This window comes from Doryrhamphus excisus, chromosome 8 (assembly GCF_030265055.1).
Source record: "Doryrhamphus excisus isolate RoL2022-K1 chromosome 8, RoL_Dexc_1.0, whole genome shotgun sequence".
Lineage (NCBI taxonomy): Eukaryota > Metazoa > Chordata > Actinopteri > Syngnathiformes > Syngnathidae > Doryrhamphus > Doryrhamphus excisus.
In genome coordinates this window covers 1813681-1833486 of record NC_080473.1, presented here as the reverse complement: position 1 = coordinate 1833486, position 19806 = coordinate 1813681, and the positions used below count along the sequence as shown (strand labels likewise).

The window sequence follows — 19806 nt, the reverse complement described above, 5'->3', positions numbered from 1 at the left end:
TTCATTCTTTTTCTACCGTGCTGGAGCCTATCCCAGCTGTCTTGGGGCGAGAGACGGGGTACACCCTGGATTGGTGGCCAGCCAATCACAGGGCACATATAGACAAACAACCATTCACACTCACATTCATACCTATGGACAATTTGGAGTGGCCAATTAACCTAGCATGTTTTTGGAATGTGGGAGGAAACCGGAGTACCCGGAGAAAACCCACGCATGCACGGGGAGAACATGCATCACTGGTAGGGTGGAGCTACATACACATGTTGCAGGTTGCTGATTGGCCAACAGAGAAGCATCACTTTAGGAACAACACAAACTCTACCAAACTGAGTGTGAAAACTTTAACCAACAAAGAAAAAGACAGAAGTATCTCTTGTTACCACGGCGATGCAGACAACACACCCCAGCAGACTGAGACTGATACCTTCAAGACTGATACCTTCAAGCCCAAACTGACCGCAGCTGGTGGTTTGCTCTTATCAGCCTCACGGTCTGTCTTCCTGTGGACCCACCGGAGGGGACGACGAAGGAAGCGGGGCGGGTCTCATGACATGTTCATAAATAAAAGGCAGTTGAGCACCACGTTGACAGGCCGGGTGGTCTGCTCCTCGTCATAACCCTTCCACGGCTACTCCTCGCATTCCAGCGTCCGGGGGCTTATCCCTGACGGCGTGCACAAAGCTCACTCTCACGCTCGGCCTCCACGCGCCGCTCAAGGAAGGAGGGCGGCCTTGGCCTTGCAAACAGAACACGTAAACAGCGACTCCCTGCAGACGTAGACCAGGGCCCTTGACTTAACCCTGTCCTTTCTGGATGAGGTGTGTGTTTACCTTTGCTAACTGTATCACTCCACTTTCTGGCCCTTGACAGCTTCCATACATAACATACTGTATATTACTTCTAATTGCGCTAATTGAACTACTAATTAGCCATGCACTTAGCTACATATTTCACTTCCCATCTGAATTCAACACTATTCAGCACTACAACAAACACCAATGTTGATTTGAGGCTGTAATAAACTCTTCTTTACAGGCAAGTACAATATTGTAACGACCCTGGAGGTTTTCTTTAATGTTAGGACTTTGTGATGTCCATGAACGCATCAGGAAAGCTACATTCCCTGATACTCCTTTGGCTATGTTTGCTGATATTCTTCTAGCTACATTTGCTCCGCAGGCGCTTGTTGCAATTGTTTTGTGAATTATGCTGGTATGGCAACCCGATACAGATACCGATACCGATACCAAACTGGATCCACCCCATCCCTACTGCCCTTACCGACAAATACAAAGTCACCTACTGACTCAAGTCCAAGCTTTGATTATTCCAGTCGACAAGCATGTAAATAACCACAATGTATGCCAACGGACATCCTGCAGGGGTTTATGATACTGTTTATAATAACTGTTTAGAAATGCGGTGCAGAGCCGCAGAGACAGACAAAAAGGCCCATCCAAAAATATCCCAACGGTAAATCATAACCATGAGATAAAATGACAAAACTCTGATCTAAAAAGTCCAAATGTATGTGCTGCCTTCACATGTGCACATTGTATCTCTTTATTTTGACTTTTATATCATAATTTTGAATTTTAATCTTCTGATTGTGGCTTTTATACCATCATTTCGACTTGTATATCAGTTATTAGTATCTCATAATTTCAACCTTTTACTTCATGATTATGACTTTTATATCATAATTTAAACTTTTATTTATTAGTTTTGACTGTCTTATTTCAGAATTATGACTTTTATCTCATAATTATGATTTATTTGGATATTTTTTTTTCTTTCAGCGGTGGAAACAGGCTTCCATACATCCATAGATGAGCAAACATTACCCCAAAAAATCAATACAAATGTTACATAAATGAAGTTTTGATTCCCACAAAGATCATTATTCCATAAACACTCTAATCAACACTTCTATTCTCTAATCAGTGCCAGTTAAAACAAAAACATTGGCTTTAACAGCCGTGGCAGTAGGCAACCTCCTGAGGGAGTCTAAGTAAGTGGCAGGAACTATATCACGAGTGGTGAGCATACAGCAGCTAGTATTCATGTGGCTGCTGTGTTGTGCAATATCCTTGTCCATAAATGATCACTTTCCTTTGTGCTTTCTCATGCAAACCATCTCATCATTTAAGTGAAACTCATCCGAATATGCTTTCTCCAGCCAACACAATTGAGGTTTCCATACCTGACTGCACGGTCAGCAGGGCCGCCGACTGCGCTGATCCGACACCGTTGTCCAGCACGCACTGATACACCCCCTCGTCCCGCGGCACGACGCCCGTTATGATGATGGATCCTCCGGAGACCTGAATGTGATTCGACGGGGTGACAGGCTCGGCGTTGAACAGCCAGGTGACATTCGGGGCGGGGTTTCCCGCCGCCACGCAGGCAAAACGGGCGGTGGAGCCCGGAGAGACATGCTGGTCGGTGAGGCCCCCCAGGATGGACGCAGGTTCTGCAAAGGGCCAGACCCCTGTCAGACTTTTAAAGACCCCAACAGCGCACACACACTCGGGGGTGGCGCCCTCACCGAGGACTCTGACGGTGTAATTGGCGCCGACCACGAGCCCTCGCTCGCTCTGAGCGGCACAAGCGTAGACGCCTTCATTGGCCCTCGTCACGGCAACAAACTCCAGATTGCTGTGCAGTCGTCGCAGCGATGGTCCCGGCTGGACTTCCTTTCCGTCCTTCAACCACGTGGACTTTGGCGCGGGACTACCGGAAAGGATGCACTCCAGCGTGTAAGGCTGTGACTGCTGCAGCACCACAACCACAGGGGAGGCGGGGTAGGCTATCCGCACCGGGGAGGAGGCGGGGTCTAAACCAATGCAGCAGTCAGTAAAAAAAAGAAAAGAAAAACAGAACACAAAAAACAGACACGGACTTCTTGTGGGCTTACGTCTGACAGTGAGTTTGGTCCCATGACTCTGCGTGACGGTCTGGCCTGTGACGGGATTGTACGAGCCGCACTTGTAGACGCCCTGATGGCGAGCCGACACAGACACGATCTGGAGGTTCCCGGACGGAAGAACTAAATAGTCATCTGAGAGCACACACAGTTGAAGAGACTTTCATAATGATGTGGAGTGCATGATAAAGTGGAAAGGACAATCATATTACACATTTATTCTCATAAAAAAATTCTCTTAATATTTTGACTTTATTCTTGTCCAAGTGTTTTCCATTTTCCATTTCTTCAGGGTTTTTTTCCCCCAACTTTCTTCTTCAATAATCTTCATAAATTCTATTATGTATTATTCTGTATGTATTATGTATATTTTGATGATTATGATTTCACAAAAGTTTGACTTTAATCCCATAATATTTTCATATAATTATAATTACAACATTTCTATGGGAGAGATGCATGCCGAGGTCTTATAAAATGCACTTCGGCCACCTTGTGGCTCTTTTTTCGTCTTAAAACTTCACGGCACATTCCCTCATCTGTGGTGGAGTTGCATCATCACCTCCTTGTGCTTCTTGTGCAAAAAAAAAACCATAAAGGATGTATAAATACATTTTGGTTTTAAGCAAATTAGTTAATATTTTAACTTTATTTTTGTGAAATTGCATTTTTTTCTTTTTCTGCAGTTTTAATTTTTTTTCAACTATTTCTACTTTCTTCTTGTGATTATGACTTTATTCCCATAATATTTTCACTTAATTCTTGTAACATTATAACATTTTCTGCAACCAAATTTTGCCAGAATGACAACTTACTGCGAGTTTCTCATAGTGTTAAAACTGTGCCTAATACTCTCATAATATGCATAATAGTACCAGTCAAATAATGACCTTTTCTCGTTAAAGTACAACTTCTTTCTATGAATATCTGTCGACATTTTTACTAGTGTTTTTTCTTTTTCTTGTTACATTATATTTTTTAAATGTGCGGCAGGCCAATAAAAAAAAACTATCTACTAAGTGCCACATATGGCCCCCAGGCTGCACTTTGGACACCCAGCAGCAAACAGGAGCCAACCCACCTGTGGACGTCTCCACACGCTCCCCTCGCACTCGCAGCCTGGGCAAAGCCGGGGGGACGCTGTGAGGCAGAGGACACTCGATGACGGCGCTGCTGCCTTCCTGCACCGATAACGCCCGCCGCCGACTGTCTTTGTATTCCGAAATCTCTGCAACGTCCAAGGAGAGGAAGCTACTCAGACAATATTGGCGTGTAATGAGCACGAGTGCAAAGGAAGCGGAAAAGGCGATGGCTCATTAAGGATGTAGATGGAAGGGCGCCAAGTCAAAACTCCTACTGCTTCCTTCCCTTCACCACTCAGCGGCAGGCGTCCTCTCTGAGCACTCACTTCCCTTTCTGACGGCAACTTCCTGTCTGGCCTTACGCCGCCCTGCTTTAGTGAGAGTGAAAGAGAAACGTGTGTACCTGCTAACGCCACGCGTGCATGGCGGCTGCCGACAGCCAGCCCACTGTCCAAGTGCGCCACACACTGATAGACGCCGGCGTGGGCGGCCTGCAGGGAGGAGATGGTGAGGGACCCGCCGTTCAGCTCCACGCCGGGCAGGGTGTCGCCTCGCAGGGGGGCACCGCCGAAGCGCCATGAAACGGCCGCCGACGGAGGGTTGACGGAGCAGCGCAGACGAGCCACGGAGCCTTGGCTCTGAAGCAAGGAGACGGGCTCAGAGCGGAAGGACGGGTATTGAACTGGGAAGAGGGAAAACATTCAGGATATCAAAGGAAAATCAACACAACCTGATGGCTTCTAAAGAAAACATCTGACCATTCATGCAAGAGACAATGAAGGGCAGACTCACATGCCTTGACACACAGACACAAAAATGAAAGGATGCACCTTTGTCAATTTGCTGTTTGTAATGCAACACTTGTAGATATGCTAAGACAATGTACAGTATATGTAATTCAAGAAAAAACTGCATCTCAACTTTGTGGTATACATTAGGTTTCTTCTTGTAATATTTGGACTTTATTCCTATATTGAGACTTTTTCCCCATTTTTGTTTACTTCTCATGATATTACTTTAAAAAAATGCATTTCACCCTCCATACTATTAAAATTACATTATTTTTCTCACTATATTCTGAGTTTATTCCTTTAAAATTGCAACTTTATTTCTCATTAAAATACATTTTTATACTGTTGATATTTTGTAATTTTTAAAAATTATTTTTTAATTATTTAAAAATTACAGTTGTTTTTCCCAAATTTTGTTTTTATTTTTCAACTTTCTTCTTGTAAATTTTATTCTCTTAATTACGACTTTATTCCCATTCATTTTTTTTCTTTTTCCGCAACCTAATTTTCCAAATATTACTCCTTTATTTATGGTTTTGTGTGTTGTTCTGAATATTCCGACTTAAAAAAAAAACAAAACATCCTTCTAAACTAAAAAATATTATTGTCTGGAAATTACAACTTTTCCTCGTTTTGTTTTCTTTGACTTTGTTGTTATAAAATCATTGCTGAAGTTTTCTATTTCCCCTGGAATAGTTGGAAGTACTTTTAGGAATGCTGCACCATCCTGTGTAAAGCACACAAAGACACAACTGGGACCTTTGGTTTAGATACACGACCCAGACATCCAAAAATTTCCAAGCTGCCATTTTCTGTCACTCATTCTAAAGATATAGCAGTGACACCACCCTCATGATAGGGCACCTCCATTTGATGGAGGACAAGGGAGTCCCAAGTGTGGCCTGGGGGCCAATTGTGGCCTGCGACTTCTTTTTTTATTGGCTCTCGGCACATTCTAAAACAAAACAAGTCAAGTCAAAATATTATGCGAAAAAGTTGTAATCTAATGAGGAAAAAGTCATAATTTTACCCCCCAAAAGTTGTAATGTCAGGAGAAAAAAATGATGTCATTTTAGAAGCATAAATTTGAAATATTAAAGAAAAAAAATGCTATTTTTCTTTGAGTTGTAATATATTATATTACAACTATATATAATAAACAAATAAAACAACACATACATTTGACATCTTTGGGAAAGTAGAATGCATAAAAATGTATAATGGGAGATTAAAGTCAAAATATTACAGGAATAAAATCTAAATATTATGGAAAATAAGGTCCTAATATTTCAATAAGAAACATTACAAGTTTAAATATTAGATTTAAAAAAAGACAGCAAAAATGTAAAAAAATAGCTTGTACTAATAAGCTGACAAAGCTGGGCGGGATGATATATTTCTACAAATACGTATATAGCTTTTTATCTTAGCATATCTACGTACATGTGTTGCTGTGTAAAATATCAAAGTGGCAAAATTGCATCCTTTCACGATGTGGCGCTCACTGGAGAAAGTTTTTACATGTGGAAGAAAATTTGAAACATACATACGTAAGTCTGAAAAGCTACAAATAAGATAATCCAAGTTCTGTGTGTTTGGCCTTGGTGGAGGTAACTCACGTGTGCCGCTGATGAGCAGGGACTGGCTGAGATACAGCACAGTGGACAGGAGGACCCTAAGGCCACTGTCCATGGCGCCCTTTGACCCCCGCCAGCAGCCGTGTTGCCTGCCGTCCACGCTCTACTCTGATTGGCCAACCTAGAGGAAGAAAAAAAAACACGTCAGATAGGAGCTGGTCGTCACGGGGATAGAAGACACAGGACGACGACGCTAATTTCCCCGTCACACCACTTGACCCCCCTCTTCTCACACGCTGGTCTCCACGGAGGACTGATGGAGTCTCCTCTTCATATCACTCTCTTGTCACAGCGCGCTGCTTCCTCATAGGCTCACTGTAGCCTGACGTCTCGGCCCAAGCCGGACGGGAGGGCGTCCAAAAAAAAGGATCAGGTAATTAGGAGCATTCCTGCATCCTTTTCAAGCACCAGCTCCTCCTCCTCCTCTTCAGGAGAGTAATCCCACCAGGCTTTGATCCCGGGGGTTCCTGCTCGGTAACCAGGGCTTGAGCCGGAGCACGGCGGGGACAATGGTCGCCCAGCTGGGATATTGATGAGGGAGCTTCAGCAGGAAGAGCCAAGAGCAGCTCTGATGAAAAAGATGAGGGTTTCACCTGCTTAACCGTCACCCTGGCAACAACAGATGCTGCCCTCCAACCACAGTAGCATCAATGTCATTCTTTAATTAAAGATACTTTTTTGTGAAAAATTGAACTGGGAGGAAAAACACTATTACACTACAAAAAACACTACAAAAAAAACACTACTGTGCTAGTTGTTGATGCAAAAAAAAAACTACATTAAATAAAAAATAAAATAAAAAAAGAATTAAAAAAATAATCAGTCAATGTAATTTTATTTTTTCATGTAAAAAATTCCATAAAGAAACATACAATTTAATCACTATACATACATACATACATATAAAATGTTTAAAATATATTAAGCTAGAATATTTACATTTTTTAATATTTTCAATGATAAAAAAATATTAATTATTTATCATTTAATTATTATTTGCCTGGTATATAAAATATTGATCATTTCAAAATATATACAATATTGCTATATTGATACATTTTGTTTAATTTAAGAGCATTTGAAGAAAGAAAAAAGCTCCAACTGGTACCATCCACTGCTGTTTCCTGTGTGGCGGGCCACCACAAATAAAATTAGACCGCCACAAATACAACACAATACGCATTACGCCTTTGACAAAAACATCCTTTTTCCTTTACTAGTTCACTTTTATGCTTTTCTTTATAACATTATGACTTTTATTTCTTGACAGATTACCATATTTACATCTTTTTTTCCCATTTTTGCGCTTGTTGTATAGAATGTGCTGAGGTACCATTAAAAAAACAGCCTGCAAATGGCCCACGGATCACACTTTGGACACTGGTGTAATAAATGCTTAATGTGCTATTGTCAACACAAATCAAGAATGCTAGAAACATATTTAATACAAATATACAATATAAATAAATAGTCTAATGTTTAATAAATACATACTAGTTAAGAGACACGATTAGAAGCTAAAGAAACAAGGCCCAGCATGCTACAAGCTAACAGAACGCCATTTTATTAGCATGCTAAACATTGTCTGCATCAGGGGTCTCAAACACACGGCCCGCGGGCCACTAGGACACTAGTTTGAGGCCCCCGCCTTGATATGAAAGTTTAATGCAAGTTTGATATGGATGCTGTATGGTATCATGTACCCAGAAAAAATTATTACGTTTGATTAATGTTCATGTTAAAGGTTAAATAACTGTTAATAGTTATCCTCCCTATCCGTGTGGAAGTGGTAAGTTTTTGGCTATTTAAGTTTAAAGGAAATAACTTGAAGGCTACCGTTTAGGTCACTAGCTCTCTAGTTTGCGAGTTAGCATGTGTCTCAAGACCCTGCAGTTGCGCAATATGTTTATAAATAAAAAAAAGAGTATAAATGTGACTACAGTCGTGTTTTGTCATGTCTACAGGGCTCTAATAATGCTTTGTTCATTTTAATCTGAAAAAAATCATTTGTCTACCCACCAACTATATGTGGTTTCTTAAGTTTTTATTATTTGCTGTTTTATTATTATTATTATTATATTTATTTATTACTGATTGATTGATTTTCTTTATTCTTGATTCGTTTATTTATTTTTCATCTTATTTTGTGTAGAAAAATAAAAAGTAAGATATTTGAGAACAGTGGAATGTTTTATCAGAGCTTTTATTGTAGAAAAGTGGAACCAAATCGAAGTTTTTTTTAATTTTTTTGTTTTTAATAAATGCGTTTTTTTTTTGCGGCCCAGTCTCACCCAGACCCGAGCTCCAGTGGCCCCCAAGTAAATTGAGTTTGAGACCCCTGGTCTACATCAAAAACAGGAAGTACCAGTTAGGGCAGGTGAGATTCTGCCAATGACAAATCAGAGTAGCATCATCTGATTTTGCAAATGACGCTTACTGTGAAAGAAGGAGAAGAAGACGAGAGGAAGTGAGGAGACAGATAATAAACTCTCCCAGCTGCTAACCAACGCCCCCGTCTCAGCCCGGGGTGAAAGGTCAGGTAAGAGTGGCGAGAGGGCGACCCAGCGGATGCCTGCGGGTCCTCCAGCAGCTCTCGGAGGCCACTTTAATGCACTCATACTCACGCATTCCTTAGCAAACAGGTGTAAAAGTGCTTAAAGAAACAATACAAGGCCGTCTTGGTAGTTTGGATTTCAGCGTGCTACTGTGTAATCTGACTTCAAGTGCACTCTGCGCCGTTTCACATCAAACCCCGCAAGCTGTGACAGGCCCCGCCATGCCCGCGTCGCTGGAATCAGCATATAGAATTACAATAATAGACACCGGCCTATAAAGCACGTAGCCTGCGGCGGCGTTGATGTCCCACCAGGATACACCATACTTCTACACGCCGTCCTGCCACTGCCGTGGCGACCGGGCGCCCTTGTGTAAACACACGCATGCAGCTGCCTATCACGCCCGTTCATCTGGCGCGGCGAGGAAACACACGAGGGCATCCATCTTCTCTGTTATCTGTTTGCCTTTTCTCTGACATCCGCCACCATGGAGACGCACAGCGCTAGAGTATCTGGTGTCACCCCAAAATCTCATTCGCAACCATTGCTGGCGGCACTGCCAAAAAAGGGGCTAAAGTCTAAAACTAAAAATAAAAACAACATTGAGTCTTCAAATAAACAAACATGTAAAATAAAAATAAATAAAATGTAAAATAAGCATGGTACAGGTAGCAACAATGCTACAATGCCAACACAACACATAATACTCTAAGCCAGGGGTCTCAAACTCAATTTACTTGGGGGCCACTGGAGCTAGGGTCTGGGCGAGACTGGGCCGCATCAGGTTTTCCAAAAAAAACAAAAAAAACGCATTTATTAAAAACAGAAAAATGAAAAAACTTTGCTTTGGTTCCAATTTTCTACAATAAAAGCTCTGATAAAACATTCCACTGTTCTCAAATATCGTACTTTTTATTTTTCTACACAAAATAAGATGAAAAATAAATAACCAAATCAAGAATAAAGAAAATCAATCAATTAGTAATAAATATAATAATAATAATAATAAAACGGCAAATAATAAAAACTTAAGAAACCACATATAGTTGGTGGGTAGACAAATTATTTTTTTCAGATTAAAATGAACAAAGCATTATTAGAGCCCTGTAGACATGACAAAACACGACTATAGTCACATTTATGCTCTGTTTATTTACAACATATTGCGCAACTGCAGGGTCTTGAGACACATGCTAACTCGCAAACTAGAGAGCTAGCGACCTAAACGGTAGCCTCCAAGTTATTTCCTTTAAACCTAAAAAGCCAAAAACTTACCACTTCCACACGGATAGGGAGGATAACTATTAACAGTTATTTAACCTTTAACATGAACATTAATCAAACGTAATAATTTTTTCTGGGTACATGATACCATACAGCATCCATATCAAACTTGCGCGGGCCGCACTAACATTAAACTTTCATATCAAAGCGGGGGCCTAAACTAGCGTCCTGCGGGCCACATTTGGCCCGTGGGCTGTGTGTTTGAGACCCACAACACAACATAACTGGTGTCCACGCTAGTCAGTCTGTATTATGAAACGGAATGGCAACAAAAGACGCAACATTTTCTTCTTCTTACAAGCTAGCATATAAACAAACAATGCTATGAGCACTGTTAACTAGCACCAATGCTAGAGGCAAACAATTTGGGGGGGGGGGGGGGGGGCTGGACTAATCCACCTGTATTATACAGAGAAAACAGGGGCTCTGTGGTCATAATAGTGACAAAAGACAAGTTATCACAAGCTAATTTGCAATACAAAGCCATAATTGCAAGCTAAAATCAAGGCACACAAGTTTAAATAGGACTGTTAGCGACTATCCTCACGGCTAACACAGCTACAGGTGTCGATGCTAATCCTCTGCTATTACTGATATTATCTGTGTTCTTAATGGCGACAAAGATAATGCACAATATCAAGCGATAATTGTAATACCAATTGAGATAATTGGCCCTCCACCAATTATTATTATTATTATTATTATTATTATTATTATTATTGGGGAGGCGCGCGCAGACCTCACAGCTAGGAGATCAGGGTTCAATTCCACCCTCGGCCATCTCTGTGTGGAGTTTGCATGTTCTCCCCGTGCATGCGTGGGTTTTCTCCGGGTACTCCGGTTTCCTCCCACATTCCAAAAACATGCTAGGTTAATTGGCGACTCCAAATTGTCCATAGGTATGAATGTGAGTGTGAATGGTTGTTTGTCTATATGTGCCCTGTGATTGGCTGGCGACCAGTCCAGGGTGTACCCCGCCTCTCGCCCGAAGACAGCTATGATAGGCTCCAGCACCCCCGTGACCATTGTGAGGAAAAAGCGGTAGAAAATGAATGAATGAATGAATGAATGAATTATTATTGTTAGCGTGGCTAACAGGGATAGTGGAATTAGTTCTTCATTCCCGCTCCAAACCTCCTGGCTGCTCTGCAAAGTCCACCACCGTTTTGTACATGCGTTGCACCGGTCAAGCGACTAAATGTGAGTAGAATGCTGCAATACATGCACACCGCCTTACTGAAATAAATGAGGTGGTGTCAGGGAGTTCATGTGGAAAGATTTTTTTTTAAGGAGGAGGAATGGAAGGGTTTGACTGAACAATGTATGTTTAAGAAATGTTTGACTGGCACCTGGCTTAGCAGTAAACGCAGGCAACATCCCTCACATACTAAATCTATCAAAACATCCATCTTCAATGTTAGCATTACTGTATAAATCGCAGCACAGAGGCAGCCTCATCTATCCAAAGTGGGACTGGTGCAAGAATAGAAACATCCATCCCCCGTTCATGCAGGACAAGAGGGATGTGAGGTCTTGACACAGGAGAAAATAAACACACTGACAGGTTGCCCCGGAGGGGGGTTCCATTCTGGGAGGTTTTGAGCACCTGCAGGAACTACTTAAAGCCCCATCAGCCCCTCATGTGGGCCAGACCCTTATCCCCGTCGTATTGAGTAAACAGGGACAATAAAAGCGACGCGGCGGAGCATCAAAAGACCCGGAGGGCAAAGGCAGAACAGGTCGCAACTGGCGCTCCTGACTAGGCTTCGGAAGGCTGCACAGCTGAGTGAAAGCAATGACAAACAATACCAGGCAACAGGAACCAGATCAAATCACGTTCCCGGAATGGTATCAATCTGGAAATATTTATACGACACTGAATCAAACCTGAGGAGACGAGGTTTGGAAGAACTAGGGAATGCAGAAGGAGGTCACTTGTGGTTGGATGGTCTAATCTGACCTGCCAGGAGAACACATGCTATAACCCGAACCTGCCCGCACTCGCCCCTCAGCTCCCTGACAAGAGGATCCGAGCAGGGTGCACACATTCCTCAGCTCCACACAGAGACTAACCCGCTGGAAAAGGACAGACCTGCACACTCGGTGATGGGAGATAAATGCAAAACACGAAGACGGGAAGCGGAGAAGGGGGTAAATAAAAAGATGAGGGTCTAAGAAGGTGAAAGGTTGCCAAGCCCCGTCTCATTCCAGTCCGCCTCCCCATTTGCCACTCAGACAGAGATAATGACTGCGCTCGCAACGTCTGCCAAAAAAAAAAAAACTTACTGATGATTCAGTCCGACTACTCTCAGCTTGAGAGAAAAGACTCCAGGAGTCCATTATTGGTCTGGATGAACCCACCAAGGCAGCCTGGGGCCACAGATGAAACTAATGAGTGGAAGCACCAAGCAAATCGTCTGGGTTTGGGACAGATGACAAAAAAAAGACAGGAGAGGCGTGATTGGGAATGGGTGAAGATAATTACGTGCTGAAGATGAGACCTTTCTGCAAGCGGGAAAAGTCACAGAAAGCGTGAAAGTGCGTAGGTGGAGAAATGAGACACATCCTCGTGCAAAGTGCCGCAAAAGGACAGAGCGTCAACAGTTGGGGCGGTGTAGGGTGACGGCGAGGCCACGCGGGTCCCAGAGCCTAAAGACACCGCCGCGGCCGTGACGGCATGGCTGCACTGTGGGATCAGGAATGAAAAGGGGAGGCCCCCGGGGGGATCAGACAGTCACATCCCACAAAGGCCTGTTTACCAAGGACACACATTCCCCCCCTTCCGTTCACCTCCTATCCCGCTCGACCCTCCCAAAAGTGCCAGGGTTGGAGACTTGGGAGACAACGCTAATACCACCCTGAGGCTTTTTGGCCGAGGCTGCAAACAGAGAGCGGAGAAGCGAAGGAAGGGGCGGAGGCTGGCGAGAGAGAGCCTGAATAGTACAGTATGTAAGGCCCGTCTTAATTGGAGATTGTTCTGCAATGTCTTGTTTCTCCTGGGAATCTGTGAGGGGGAGGGCCAGGGGCCGGTGGGAGGTACGCTTGTTTCCCAAGGTTTTCGAAGAGCCGGATTAGCCGACAGTGACAAAACTCAATAAGGGCCTCGGACACGGGAAACAGATCCCAGGGTATCGCCACCATACAAGGCCACCTCCAGACCTTTTGCAAAGTAACTAACAACCCGGGGCTTTTGTGGCAGTGCTCGGGGTCCTTCCAGCTGACTTCACAGGCCTTTCAGTCCTCAGCGGGATGCCTACTCGGACCAAAAGGTAATTCCGATGGAAAGGAGGAATGCCCGAGGGGGCCCTGTTACCCGCGGGGAGTGTTATAATACTCCAACATGTGCCAAGAGTCTGATTCACTGCACCAGGTGAGACATTCCTCAAAGTCAGCCTTGACTCTAGAGATGATGGGAAAAAGGCGTTGATGCAAGGGGAGGATCAAGTTTGCCAAAAGGTCCACCTTCGCCGGGGGGAGTCAGGATCTGTTGTGCGGGGCATGCGGTGATCTGATCCAGCTGCCCCCGGCCGGGCTGGACCCCCTCCCTCCTGGATTCCATCACTGCATATGTCTCCACAGCAACAAGCGGCGGACAACGATTTCTGGTCAGTCTCCTCCTGATAGAGGCATGGCGGTGGCCCAAAATGTTTCAAAACAAATATTATTCATGTAAAATGTAGAAGCAAAACAGGCTTTGTGTCACGAGGGAGAAACTCATCCGAATGATAAATGGACTGCAGTGGATTAAGGGAAAGTTGGGGGGTGAGGATTTACAGGACGGAGAACCTGGTCTGCAAACGTTCCAGTCAGCCGCCAGAACAAAAACAAACATTTGTAAAGAGGCTAAATATAATTAGTCTTCTTCACCCATGCACAAATCTCTTGGAAAAACTCAAACAAACTCAAGCGCCTGTCGCTGCAAATAAGAGTGCAAAGTCTTTAGATAGTTTGTCTAAATGTTTATTCCGCTCGCCGTTTGTTGCGCACCAATCAGGAGATCACAAAACAAACTTGTTGGGAGTCAATAAACAGACGCATCATCAGAGTCTTGGCTTCTGGCTCTCGTACAAGAAGTCTAAAAAGTTCAACATGCTTCATGCTGTAGTGTCGGGAGAATCTGGCACAAGAGTCCATGCGACGGAGCCAAGAAAAACACGACTTCATGACAACAGCAAAACATAATCATAATAGAGAACGCATGGCCTCTTGTAGCGGGTGCCATCTTTTGCTACTGTGCAAGAGTCACACAAGGACAGTGATTGATTAGCGCAACAGTAGGCAGACATTCCCACGGCGGTGCCAAAGGACCCTTGTTCCGTCAGGCTTATTAGCCCCGATGGGGCCACAGCTCATCCAGTAGCCCAGAGGCCGCAGCAGCAGCAACGTCGGCCAGCACTCTGAAGGGAGGTTTTTGTCCCGGATCTAACCGGTCGCCTGCTCCGTCAGACAGGAGGCGAGCGGCGGGCCGCTGGTTTTCCGCCTTAATATAGTCCTGCTGGCCTCCTTCGCAGCACCGCACACATTCTGGGACGCGGAAAACCAAAGTCAGATGTGACTTGTTGGCTTGGGCATTTGAAATAGAAAGCTGTGGTCTCTCAGAAAGAGAAAAGTTAGCTTTCCAGGGGGCCCCCGTCAGGCCGAGGAACAAAGTCAGGCATATTTTGTCAGGTCATTTCACAAACAGGAAGATGCTGAGGATGCATGTCCAGAACTAGAAAGTCAAACAACACGAGACACAATGGCCGAGCATTTGCGTGAATGTAATGACTAGGTAGTTTTGTCTGCAGGCGGGTTTTGCATCAAAGGACGTTTGGTCCATGTGGTGCTGTGCAACATGTTAAACGCACATACGGCGTATTACGGCAACGTGAGCCAACAGGCGCTCCCTCAGATGGTTCCAAGCGCATAATAAAGAGTATTTATAGACACTTCAAATAGCATGGCTTAAAGCGGCGGCTTCACACAGCTCACTCCCTCGTAGCCAGTTTGCGTCTTTTAAGATGACCCGACTTGACGTATTTTCATGGTTTACATCCCCTTATCATACTCCGTGTATATTTAGATGAGGTTTGTATTTTCATGACACCAACAACCAACCTCAGAGGAGAAGCAGACCTCCGAGTCGGGACCGAGTCCAGCTGGTACCGCCTCGCCCTGCTGCAGCCTTCCAGCGGCTGTCTGGAACATCTGTTTCTGCTGCTTGTTTGTCTTCACAATCACCCGCCCATGTTCCAGCTTTCATTTCTGCAATCTCTCGAAAGTCATTATCCCCTTTCAGGTCCTTCCAGGGTCCCGGGTTTGAGAAACCTGACCCGAGCGCCTGCTGAAAGCTGGCGTCGAGCTTCCGTGCCTTCAGGATTGCCTGTGGCACCTCCTGGAGTAACATTACTTGCATGGCATAGGATAGCGTAGCATAGTATGCTATATAGCATAGCACAGCCAGATCATCTGTCAAGAGTCGCTGGACCCCTAGGAGCACGGTCTAAAATAAGACGTTCTGTTAATGACAGCGCTGCATAAACATGGCAGACACCTTCAGCTCCTGAATGATTGCTCAATTCCACAAGGAAGAACCGGGTGGTACCATCCTGAAACCATCCCAAAAACAAGCTTCAGTGACAGGAACGTCATGGACCTGAGAAGGTGCGCTTGTATGGAGTATTTTGCTAACAAAACAAACTGTGGTCCAATCCAAATAGAAATGAAGACAACAAACAAAGTAGATTTTGAAAGACACCATCATGAATGGAGTGAGGTTCCCCAGGCTGGTAAAGTTAGCACGTCACTATGGGAGGAGTCATTTCCCGCATTTTCTGTACTATGGTAGCAATTTTAACAGCTGGACTGCTTCCACATGATGACATGCACATCATTTTATTTTTAAAAATGTAGCTTGGCGCCTCCACATGCTCCTTTCTCATTTCTGTTTTGCTTAACTGGTGAATAATATATTTTGAGGGGGCCAGTAGGTGGAAAGATGTCTTCCTTTTTTGGCTTTTTCAAGCTTTCAGATGAGAGCTAGCGTCCTCGAGAACTCAAACTTGGGACTCGCCCTACGTCCTTCCCATCCGCCCTCAGCCCTCCTGGCTGCTGGCTGCTGTCAATCAGCACCCGGAGTCTCCTTGATCATGGGGGCTCTTTGGCACGTTGCCCGCTACTCCCCCGTGTCCGCAAAGTGGAGCTTTAGAGGGTCTGTCCTTGAAGAACGCAGGAGGGGGAGATGAACTTACATTTGAATCATCATTTAGAATTTGGATTTAGAGGTTCGGTCGTTCCAAATGTCAAAATATTTTGACAATGATGGCCTCTCGTCTTTTTACAACTCTCTCGAGCGGAGGTCAGCACAGTGGAGCAGAAATATGGCAGAAGCAAGTGCGAGCTCAAATAAACAGGCTGGCCGCACTGTGATTTAGGCCACTTGTGCTCTCTTCAGGGGCCGCAAACTGAGCCTCGCCGTTTGGCCTGAAGTCGACTAGCATGAGACGTAATTAGCTAGCACAGCAGGGAAACTTGCTAGCATGATCAAGACTTGCGAGTAACAAAATTAGCTCACATAATGCAAGGCAACAAAACAAGCTAGCATGATTAGTAGCAACAATGGAATGGATTGGATTAGAATGGACTATCAATGTTAGCAGGCAGCAATAGGAAACAAAAATGCTAGCGTGATGTTTTAATGTTTAGTTCTACTTTGCTCGTAGACATTCTCCATGTCCCAACCATCAAATCTAAGTCACTTAGTCGTCTTTACTAGCACGTGATGCAACTTCCTGAATCGTACCTGCTCTGGCCCCTGTTGCTATGGAAACCAACAAGATGCCTCATCATCCATTAGCCTCTGGAACTTGAAAAGGTTCTTGTGTGGTTCTAAGCGGAGGAGGGCTGACTGGTACCATTACACGCTCCCATTCAAAATTGCCCACTTAACATAGCTACGCCACGGCAACATGTGTTTGTCATTAGCGGGCAAGCTAATAGCCAAAAGTTGATGGGAGCGCCCTTAATGGCATCGTTGTGCTTTGTTCCAGGCCCGTCCGATAAGAGCCGGGACGCTAATGGCTTATTAATTTCCCTGGAAACAAAGACGCTCAATGCTACGTGTTGGCTTCAGGGTGAGAAAAATGCTGTGTTGAGTCAGTTTTATGATTTAAAACCTGACAGATGAATTAGAGTTTGGCTGTGTTTACATGTAAACATCAGATTTAAAATCAAGTGGGTCATAATTCCAAAGAAACTTTATACTAAAATACATATTTAAGGCGAATTAGGACTCGGCATCACAAAGTCTGACGTGTCCACAATGCGGATGATATCAGGGATCCCTGAAAGGATCTGAAAGCCGTCGGAAGTGTCTCCTTGTCACCCATTGATGCCACAATGCTCGGCCAGCGTTTGAACCGGGAGGCGTTTTTATCTGCGAGCAGCCATGTGTGACGCACTCGCTCAGTGTCAGGCGCTCCGCTCCGATTCCACTCTTTGTTCTGCCAAGCTTTTGGAGTGTTCACTTTGCCCGGAGCTGACAAAACATGGACCACGATACGACAATTAATCAATTAGCCTGACAGAATGCTACACTAAGTCACCCATGATCTGAACATGACATGTTAATCAGGTCCAGGAGTCACAGTACTACTTTCGATCCTTCAAATGTAAACGCTTCAAGAAAAACAAACAAGTTTTCTTTAGTTTTGGTCTTTGGTGCAGATGACATCACACGCCTGACGTCAAAAAATAAAAGTTCTCTGACTTGAGAGAGAAACACTTCATGTTTCTACTCCAAGGTTAATGTAGCGGAAATATGACTCCCAAACGTGCAAGTCCAACTTTCTTTGCTACAATCTGACGATTCGCCAAAGAAACTGCACTTTGTGAAAAGAAAATGTCAACCGAGGACATTGTGAGGACATAATGGACATGATGAGGAGTTGATGCTTTGCAGAAAATAAATACTTTCTTCTGCATGTCACCTGGAGCCGCCTCACAAGTAAACATGGAAGTTATATGTTGGACAAAAATCTTTTTCAACCCCTAAATTCCGAACATGAATCGATATTGTGATTAGTTAGAGCAGGATCATTGTGCTTATAATTCCAAGTGTCCACTTCATTCCCCTCAATACATGGGACATTCCACTCCAACTTTCCTCGAAGGATAAATACTGAAAAATAATGATTAATCAAGTAAAACTAATCCTTGTTAAATATTTTTTAAGTAAAAATACTCATACTCACACAAGATACAAACCTACGGAGCCTCACCCCAGGTCCCTGTCCGGATCTTTCCCAGGTATCAGTGAACCTTCCTCGGCTACTCTAGCTACCATTCTCCGGTGGCTAACAAGCCTCGCCGAATCGCTCTCTGAACTCTTCCCGGACTTCAGTGACTATTCTCGGCCACTTAACGAGCATTCGCACGGGCTCTCTACTAACTTTCTGTGAAAGTTCTTTCTGTGAACCTTCTCCGGCCACTCCGGTGCTAAGGCGAGCCTTCCCCCGAACTTCCCCGGGCCGCTCACCGAGCCCTCCAGCCGGGCAGCCACTCAAGCCCGCCCCCGGAGAGATGACTCCCAGAGCCCCCCCTTCACCGATGTCCTTACCTCTGTTCCAGGAGCGCTGGTTGCGGGGGACCGAGTCAGCAGCCAAACGCATTCTCCCTGTGGAAAATCCGAGCGGGGCCCTCCATTCCACGAAGGCGACACGGAGACCACTCTACCGGGAGCTTGGAGCCTCTTCGCCTCCCCGCGAAGAGTCGTAGGCTTCGGGGCCAAAGTGCGACAATTTCCGTGCGGACAGTTACAAGCCGGGGGCGAACTGCTGCTGGCTGTGGTGGAGCACTTTACACAGGTGTGGAGGTTTTTAACTCCGGTGCTTTTGTAGTTTTTCCCGAATAAAAATCCCACTGAGTCCCCCACACAGCAGCACGCTGTCAGGAGCCGCGGAGTGAAAGTGGTCTTCGGCTGCAACACTCGCACCTCTGGAGCCTAGGTCGGCTTGCTCCGTGGATCATGGCAGCGGCGTCCAGGCTGGAATGTCCCAGCCCCGCATGGTGCTCCCACTGAAGGGAGGAGGGAGGAAGCAGGAGGGGGGGAGCTTGGAAGAGAGAGAGGCAAGGAGGAGGGGGGGGGGATATTCCCTGCATAGACTGTGTGCATTAACACTTTTTATAAAAACAAAAACACAACATTGTGCTTTCATTGAGGGCTGTGACGTCACACTTAGTTTTGTCTTTTCCCATCGAGTGCGAAAAATCCAAGAATTGATGAACACTTTTGATATTTTACATTTAAAAAAAGTTTTTCCTCAAAATATTAGAATTTTAGTCCACGGTGTACCCCGCCTCTCGCCCAAAGACAGCTGGGATAGGCTCCAGCACCCCTGCGACCCTTGTGAGGAAAAGCGGTAGAAAATGAATGAATGAAAATTAGGATTTTATTCCCGTAAAATGACGACTTCTGTTCCCCTTAGACATTCATTCATTCATTCATTTTCTACCGCTTTTTCCTCACGAGAGGTGCTGGAGCCTATCCCA

The 19806-nt window shown here is 44.6% G+C and overlaps 1 protein-coding gene across 2 annotated transcripts in view; it reads right to left on the bottom strand.

The window, feature by feature from the left end:
• cdon (cell adhesion associated, oncogene regulated) overlaps positions 1-19304 on the bottom strand; it is a 32389-nt gene extending 13085 nt beyond the window's left edge. The window contains exons 1-7 of one of the 2 annotated variants that reach the window (XM_058080594.1): positions 18875-19304; positions 6422-6560; positions 4415-4693; positions 4011-4157; positions 2921-3064; positions 2552-2839; positions 2207-2476 (exon numbers count right to left, since the gene is read on the bottom strand). In XM_058080594.1, coding sequence (XP_057936577.1) covers positions 2207-2476; positions 2552-2839; positions 2921-3064; positions 4011-4157; positions 4415-4693; positions 6422-6494 — 1201 coding nt within the window. In that variant the 5' untranslated portion in view covers positions 6495-6560; positions 18875-19304. Of the gene's footprint in view, positions 1-2206; positions 2477-2551; positions 2840-2920; positions 3065-4010; positions 4158-4414; positions 4694-6421; positions 6561-18509; positions 18763-18874 lie in introns of those variants that run through there. The other variant, XM_058080595.1, reaches the window with a different exon arrangement.
• Between the last annotated feature and the right edge of the window lie 502 nt (positions 19305-19806).